This window comes from Carettochelys insculpta, chromosome 9 (genome assembly GCF_033958435.1).
Source record: "Carettochelys insculpta isolate YL-2023 chromosome 9, ASM3395843v1, whole genome shotgun sequence".
In the NCBI taxonomy this organism is placed as follows: Eukaryota; Metazoa; Chordata; order Testudines; family Carettochelyidae; genus Carettochelys; species Carettochelys insculpta.
The window spans coordinates 39435597-39444218 of NC_134145.1; the positions used below are offsets into that span (position 1 = coordinate 39435597).

At 46.3% G+C, this 8622-nt stretch overlaps 1 protein-coding gene across 1 annotated transcript; it reads left to right on the plus strand.

Moving 5' to 3' along the window:
- Positions 1 to 248: 248 nt before the first annotated feature.
- Positions 249 to 4906, plus strand: S1PR1 (sphingosine-1-phosphate receptor 1). Its single transcript, XM_075002426.1, has 2 exons — positions 249 to 396; positions 1978 to 4906. Exon 2 carries the CDS (start codon positions 2122 to 2124, stop codon positions 3262 to 3264), a length of 1143 nt encoding a protein of 380 aa, XP_074858527.1. The 5' UTR covers positions 249 to 396; positions 1978 to 2121; the 3' UTR covers positions 3265 to 4906.
- The last annotated feature ends 3716 nt before the right edge of the window (positions 4907 to 8622 follow it).

Sequence of the window (8622 nt, forward strand, 5' to 3'; positions counted from 1 at the left end):
GTGCGGCTCTGCCCCGCCTCCTCAGGGGCCGATCTCGGCTCTCCCCACGCTCGCCCGCGGGCGGAAGGGCGAGACAGCGGCTCCCGCCAGCCGGGAGCTCCACGTGCGCCTCGGCTCTGAGCCGCAGGTGGGCGTTACCCCTGCGCAGCCCGCCCCGCCGCTGGCAAACCCCGGGGCCCGCAGCCCCCGAGCGAGCGGCTCTCCCCGTCGGCTGCTGGGCGGGGAAGGGTTAAGCGGCTGCGTCGCGCTTCTCTTCAGAAAAATAGGAAACCCACAGGGGTGGGGAGCCCTGGCGGAGGAAACGCGCCGAGCCAGCTCCGCGTTGTTATGCAAGTGCAGCTCGCAGAGATGGGCAGAGCAGCGGCTACAGCGACCGAGCGCTCCCGGCCGGGCGAGGTAAGCCCCGAGCGCGCCCAGCCTCGGGACGGGGCCCCAGGAACGCCGCTGGGGGGTCGCGACCGGAGGGGCGAACGCTGCTTCCCCAGCGCAGCCCCCGGCGCTTTCCGCTGCCGCAGTTCCCGGGACTCCTGTTTACTATGCGAGTGCGCGAGAGCCGGGGGGCGAAGCCCCCTCTGGCACCGTCTCTGTTCGGGATTCTCCCTTCTCCTGATGAGTGGGGGCGGGTGGCCGGTGTCCTCAGCGGCTGGGTCCGGCCAGGGGCCGGCAGAGACCCTGTCACCCCAAACCTACCCACATGGCTGTAAGAGGGCTGAGAGCGACAGAAGCGATGGTCCCATCGCGCCCGAGCTCGCGCTTGGCCGTCACAGCAGCGCCCGCCGGGCACCTCAGAACCGAGCAAAGACTAACCATTTTCCTGGCTAGGTCATGAGTTTGCCGGGCTGAGACCCACTGCCTCAGACGCACTGCCAGGCACCCGGGACTGCGCTTTGTGCGTCTCCACAGCCACCAGCCTTTGTGTGATTTTCAGCTCTCCTGGCATTTTAACACAGCCCCTTTACTTTTATTTGACTCCCATCCTGAAGTGGCACATCGATTTGTACCACCACAGTCAGATTTTTGTGCTTCCTCAGCGGGTGAAAGTCATTTAACATTTCTTACAGGTACTGTCCTATTGCAACCCAGGTCCCTGCCAGCTCTTTAAATAGCTCCAGCCTGGCTTTTACCCCAGCTGAGCCAGCTCCTGTCCCAGCTGCCCACCAGGGCACACCCGCTTATTTTCACCTCTGGTTTACACACGTACATTTGTATGTGCAGTAATTACGTTCCAAATGGACAGCTGCTCCTTCTCTTGTCCCAGACTGACTCACACAATGAGTTTTCCAGCTGATTTTATTTGCTTTCCTACATTTTACACTGACATACTCTTGCAAAGGAGGATTTGGCCAAATAGAAGTGATTAGGAGCAGCAGCTTTGCAGTGTGTCTGTTTACACACACATCAGTGAGCACCAACCTCTTCACCTCGCCTTAAGAGGGCATCAATAAATTGCAGAACTGCCCCTCCCTCACAACACATTTAGAATGTTAATAGTGGAAAAACAGCGAGGGGATTTGAGTCAAGTGACTTTCATGCCAGGTTTATTTTGTGCATTTTCAGTTGCCTTTAAATCAAATCAATCCTCTTCTCTTTCTAATGCCAAACTGCTACAATGTGTTTCCCCATATCAAACATTTGAGCAATTGAAAGGGACAGATGGATGTTGTGTTTTCCCCTGGCTTACCTAGTGATCCCTTGCACCTCGAGAGATGCATGCACTGCAAGCTCAATTGCCTCCTTCTTATTTGTGCAAAGCTGCAGTAAGAAAAAAAGTTTATCGGATGAGCTTTATCTGTTTGATTTGCTGAACCATTTTTTGTGTGGTGGGGACGAAGATGGGTGGACCTTTTTCATATGTGATCTGATATCTAAACTTCACATGCAGTGATGTGAACAGATTATTTTATATTGTTTTCAGTTGGCCACCTTGTTAACACCCCTTCCTCTGACTCTTTGCTTTATTTATGCCCCTATTTTAAGGGCTGTGGTGTTTGAGGCTGCCGAGGAAGTACCAGACACTGGCGCCTCCGCCTCGAAGATACTGCCACGAGGGTGGCTGGTGAGGTTTCTACTTGACTTCACCCTCTGGTGGGAGGCTGGAGGAGTGCCACTCAGCCTGGAACCATGGGCTCCACCAGCAGCCGCCAGAAGAAAGCCTTCAATGACTCAGTCAGCGATTATGTCAACTCTGAAATTATTAAGAAACATTACAACTACACCGGGAAGCTAAATGAGAAAGTGGACAGTGGAATAAAAGTGACCTCCGTGGTTTTTATCATCATTTGCTGCTTTATCATCTTAGAGAACATTTTTGTCCTGCTGACCATCTGGAAAACCAAGAAGTTTCACCGACCCATGTACTATTTCATTGGGAATTTGGCTCTCTCAGACTTGCTGGCAGGGGTGGCTTACACTGCCAACCTTTTGTTATCTGGACATAAAACCTATAGTCTCACTCCTGCCCAGTGGTTTGTCAGGGAAGGCAGTATGTTTGTGGCTCTGTCAGCCTCTGTGTTCAGCCTGCTGGCCATTGCCATTGAGAGATATATCACCATGCTGAAGATGAAACTTCACAACGGGAGCAACAGTTTCCGTTCCTTCCTGCTGATCAGTGCCTGCTGGCTGATATCCATGATACTAGGGGGGCTCCCTATTATGGGCTGGAACTGCCTTTCCCACCTGCAGAGTTGCTCCACTGTGCTGCCCCTGTACCATAAGCACTATATTCTCTTTTGCACCACGGTTTTTACTGGTATTCTATTGTCCATTGTCGTCCTCTACTGCAGGATCTATTCCATGGTCAGGACTAGGAGCCGCAGGCTGACGTTTCATAAAAACATTTCCAAAGCCACAAGGAGCTCTGAAAAATCTCTAGCCTTGCTCAAGACAGTGATCATTGTCCTGAGTGCATTTATTGCCTGCTGGAGTCCCTTGTTCATCCTACTCTTACTGGATGTGGGGTGCAAAGTGAAGGCCTGTTCGATCCTCTTCAAAGCAGAGTATTTCTTGGTACTGGCTGTGCTCAATTCAGCCACAAACCCTATCATCTATACTTTAACTAACAAAGAGATGCGGAGGGCTTTCATCAAGATCTTGTGCTGCTGCAAATGCCACTCTGCAGATTCGGGGGCCAAATTCAAAAGGCCAATTATTGGAGGGATGGAGTTTAGCCGAAGCAAATCTGACAACTCCTCCCACCCACAGAAGGACGAGGGTGACTGCCCAGAGACAATCATGTCATCGGGCAATGTCACCTCATCTTCTTAGAAGTATCCATCAGGGGCACGTTTCAAAGCTGCCCCTTTGAAACCTCACAGACAAGGAGCCGCCTGCTCACTGTAGCGATTCCAGAGAGATGGCCTGAGTCAGCAAGGTAGCATTAGTTCTGAAGAGGCAAGCAGAGTGCTTGCAAGGGTGGAGTTCAGGAAATGGGACAGACTGTTCTGTTTTGAAACCATTTCCGTCTGGAGCAGAGCATGATTTGACTTTGCACTGAGGCAGACTCAGGATTGCTGGGAGTATTCAAAATTTGGAAAGACTGATGCCTTGGTGAAATGGTGTTGCACTGTGTGGATGTATGCATGAAAGGGAGGATGAGGGTGGGAAAGTGTGTGTGTGTGTGTGTGAAGAATGTGAAGTGTATTATTTTTTAACTTGCAGAAATACCCCTGACACAAAAGATCTTTCTGTACCAAGTTTAGGTATGGCTCTACTATCCTGGGTCACAAGGGTTTGCCATTTGGCACATAGTAGGAAAAAATTATGCCAGTGTAATCTAGATAAGAAACCACCAGAGGTTGGTGTCGTTTTCTTGAGTTTTTAGATGCAATAAGATTTCATCCCTAGAGTTCAAAGCTGTTCTTTAGCATGATCAGCTCTGGGAAGTTGTGCTGAAAATCTATATTGCTTTTAAGATCATGAGCCTGGCTCTGCATTCAAGGACACTCATATAGCCCCAAATAAGTCAACAGGATTGCTTGAGAGAAGCTCAGAATAGCATTCAGCCTCATAGGTATACTGATTGGTCGCATTTAGTGTGAAAGCAATTACATGGTGGTAATAATTACAGGATAAATCTACAGTTCATTTTCTCTTTAATGTGATATCTGACAAGGGAAATATAATAGCTATCAAGTACTATTGACATTAGTGGGAGTTTTGCCTAAGTAAGGACCAAGTAAAAACTGGAAAACACCTTCAGGATTTGGCCCACATTGTTTCCATATTAAAGATTAATTAGAAAATCTGTACAGAATACCATGAAATTCAGAGGAAATAAAAAGGATCTTTGTGAGTCAATGTGAAAGGGCTGGTGATATCCCTAAAAATGCACTTCCATAACAAAACAAAAGACATTTTTACACTTATTTTATGTTCTGTGTTTTTGAATGTTCATAATGTGAGCAAAGATTCTGTATTTTATCAATTCACGTAAGAAATACTTTCATTTAAATGGAATGTATTTGTTCTATGGTATCATTTCTATTACTGTATTTTTCTAACCTGTGTTAATGGGTTGAACGTGTACAATATATATAATTAACAAGATGCAGAAGTCTTCAAAACTCCTAGACCATTATTAGAACAAAAATGTGCATCAGGGTAGCCAAACAATGGATTAAGGTAGAGTTATTGGCAAAATCTAGAAGTGATTTTCTGTAAAAATATTGCCTTTGTAGTCTGATTTCCAGTGCAATTAAATTGATTTTTTTCTTTAAAAATAGTATTTAAAATGTTTGACTTCTATTGTTCAATTTGCACATAGCTTTATTGACGTCTAAACATTAATAAACTGATTTTTTTAAAGATCTGGCTATCACAATTTTTTGTACTGTCATCTAGATCCTGGAACATGATTTATTGACTAACTAAGTCAATGAAGACATTGATTTCAGTAGGCATTAGATCAAGCTCCTTCTGCATGACATTTCTGTTCAGTTAAGGACTTGGATCCCTACTACCTTTATTTGCAAAGGTACAAGAACATGTTTGTGTAGCTGCTCCAACAGTAAGATGATGGTTGCCAATAATAAACCTGGATATATCTGTGCTCCAGAACACGAAAGTTAACTATAGCAAATAATGGAGGTTGTAGAAACTACTGCAATTACTATCCAGAATGATACACCATGTTAAAGAGAACATGCATTAGAACTCTTCTATATTACTCAGTCCCATGTCTGTTTTATTTTTATATGGAAATGGGGAAAAATATTTTGTTTATTACAAATATCAAGAAGGTTTTTATTTAAAATATAAAGCCAGAGCCTCAATTGGTATAAATATATCTCTGCCCTGATTTTGTCAGTGGAGGATCTGGCCAGTATTTTGGAGTAGCTGTATTTCTTCCAAGACTTAATTCTTTCATGTCCTCTATTGCTGCCATTCTTTTGAGGTAATACTTTAAATGTTTCACTGAATTATACAGGATACAGCTGGGGTGTAAAGATAAACCTCACCTTCTTATGTAATACGTCACTTCTGAGCGAGGTTTACTGTGGGAAACTGGAACCTACTAACTGAGGAAGGCTTTAGGTCAAAACCTCTCACTTCCTGAAGGAAATTCCAAAGGTGCCCTGAAGACAAAAGAGTGGAAACAGACTGGAATTTCTCTCCATCTGTCTGCCCATACGGAAGGAATGATTTAATGTACACTCACGTCCTAGGAAAAGCTGGAAAAAATGTCAATGCTGTATTCAGGCACAAGATCATTTTTTTCTTGGTTTAGGCCTTCATTCTGGCAGTGACGGAAAACACGGGCAGGCAAAAGGGAATATAAGCTAAATCCTTTCTGTGTCACTTACTCCGCTTCTCACCATGCAAAGGACTGTAATGAGAACCTTTCACTACTTAAGTCCTCAGAATGAGAACTAATGTAGTCCAATAGACAGAACCTAAATCTCCGTCAGTTGCCCAATTTCCAGCTGCTGTATGACCACGGGCAAGTAATTTCCCCTGACAGTCCCTTGATCTGTTTTATCTGTATAAAACTGTTCACCGCAGGGACTCTCTCTCTCTCTCTCTCTCTCATGATGTGCTTGTAGAGCGGAGACCTAATTTTGGTTGTAGCCCATGAGAGAGTAGTGTTCTGCCTACAATGAATGGATAGCGACCTGGTGACCTTTCACTAATCCTCTGCAATGGGAGTATATCAGCCTGTGGCAAAGTGCTGGTGAAAGAGCACCTAATTAACGCTGCCCACCCCACCCCACCTCCCTGAAACTGCTGAGTCTGCACAGGGACACATCAATGGCCTTCTGGGAGTTGTCTCTGTAAAATGGCACCTGCTGATGACCGCAGCACCTTCCTGGGCACCTTTGAGCGGGTGACCCTGAGTCGGACAAGACAACCTGGGCCCTCTAGCTAGCCCCAAATCTCACTGGGCAGTGTAAGTGTTATATGCCCTGATGGATGCCCAAGCCAAGGCCTATGAGATGGTGAAGGCAGCCATCTCACACTGCCTGGGGCCTTTGCCAGAAAGTTGACAGACGGGGCTATGTTGTGGTTGAGGACTGATGCCCAAACAGTGGGGGAGATCATGGACCAAGTGATTCTTGAACAGTTTGTGCAAGTGGGTCTGGGTGTGGTGATATCAGCCAAGCATGGTACAAGTCATAGTCAAATTGAAGGAGGAATATGTGGAGGCCAACTGGCCCTGGAGGGGGCATTGGGCCTGTGAGACCAACCAGGAGGGAAGAAACCCCACAAATACGCCCTCAGGAATCCCAGAGAAAAATGACAAGAAAACAAGGGAGCCCAGAGCCACTCAGGATACTTTGTATACTGGCCCTGGGGACAGCTGCGGTATAAGAGGCTGGATTGCCCAGTGATGGACTGTAGTGTTGCTAAGTTCTGTGGCTGGACCAAGGATGGGGGAAGAGGAAGAGATATGGGTTACCTACAATTCCCATGCAGGTTGGAAGAAAGGGACTGGGGTGTATAACCTCAGCTCACTCCCTCATACAGCAGCACTTGGTAAAGCCATAGTGACGGAAGATAGGATGCTCCTTAAATGCATCCATGGGGATGGGGAATATTATCCTGGTGCCCAGATGCCCCTGTTGGTACAGGGAAAGTTTGCCTAGAAACAGGAGTAAGTAGTCCAAAGTTTGCTCTACCCTGTGGTCCTGGGGGTGGATTGGACCCCAAGCTGCAAGGGAAAGAGAGCACAGGAAGAGACCAATGAAGAGAAGGAGAGGCCTCTCTAGGTTGGGCCAAGAGGAAGGAGATGGAAACCCTAGACAACACAGCCAAGGTCTGGGTGTGGTGATATCAGCCAAGCATGGTACAAGTAATGGTCAAATTGAAGAAGGAATGTGTGGGGGATGCCAGAACCCCACAAGGTGGGCCCAGGGATGCCAAAGGTGAGCAAAAATGGCTTCTCAGAGTAACCCCCCAGACCAAGGAAGGTGAAATTAAGCAAAATCAAGCCTTGCACCTGCAAAGTGGGGAGGTGTCTGGTTGGGTGCTGGCATAAGAGCATCTAATTACTTCCTGTCCTGTCAGCTGCCATCAAGTGGAACCGATTGATGCTGGTGGAAAAGCATGATGCCTGCCTCAAGACTGGCACCACCTGGTGACCTCAGGTGCCAGAGCTACAAAGGCTGGAAGGGAGCTAGACGGCAGGAGGGAGAAGTTAGTCAGGGAGTGGGAAGGTTCCTAGCTGGTGACTGACTCTGCCTGGGAGTGGAGAAAACCCTGTAAAGTTTGTATCCAGCTGGACAATGGTGGTGGGGAAACTGGGAAGGAATAAAGGGCATGAGTTTTGCACTCTGCTGAAGCTTTACACAAAATAGTTGAGTCCAAAGCTGACTGCCAAGTTACAAAGGGATCTTATAAAACTGGGTGATTGGGCAATACAATGGCAGATGGAATTCAATATTAATAAATGCATCTGGAAAAATATAATTCAAGGTATCCATACAAATGATGGTGGGGTCTAAATGAGCTGTTACCATTCACGAAAGAGATCTTGGAATCATTGTGGATAATTCTCTGTGAACGTCTGCTTAATATTCAGTGACAATTTAAAAAGCTAACAATATTTGGAAGCATTGGGAAAGGAAAGGATACTAAGACATAAAATATCATACTGACACTATATAAATTCATGATATTTTGACCTCTTGAATACTGCATGCAGAATTCGTGCCCCCATCTAAAAATATATATATTGGATTTGGAAATGGTACAACAGAAATGACTGGGGCTAAGGAACAGCTTCCATATGAGGAGAGATTAAAAATATGGGAACTTTTAGGGTTGGACAAGAAATAGTGGAGGGATATCATAGAGATCTAGAAAATCATGAATCGTGTGAAAAAAATGGAAGAGGGAAATGTTATTTAAGGAGGTCATCCAATTACAGTTATAGGCAGCAGATTTAAAACAAAAGAAATTATTTCTCCAAGATCAACCTGTGGAACTCTTTGCCAGGGGATGGTGGAAATGCCCAAAGTATAGCAGGAGTTCAATAAAAATTAAGTTCAAGGAGGATAAGTCCTTGATGGCTACCAGCCAGGATGGGCAGAGATGGTGTCCCTAGAACTGTTTGTCAGAAGCTGGGAATGGGTGACAGGGGATGGCTCGCTTGATGATTACTTCAGTAAGTGACCAGGGAGCTTG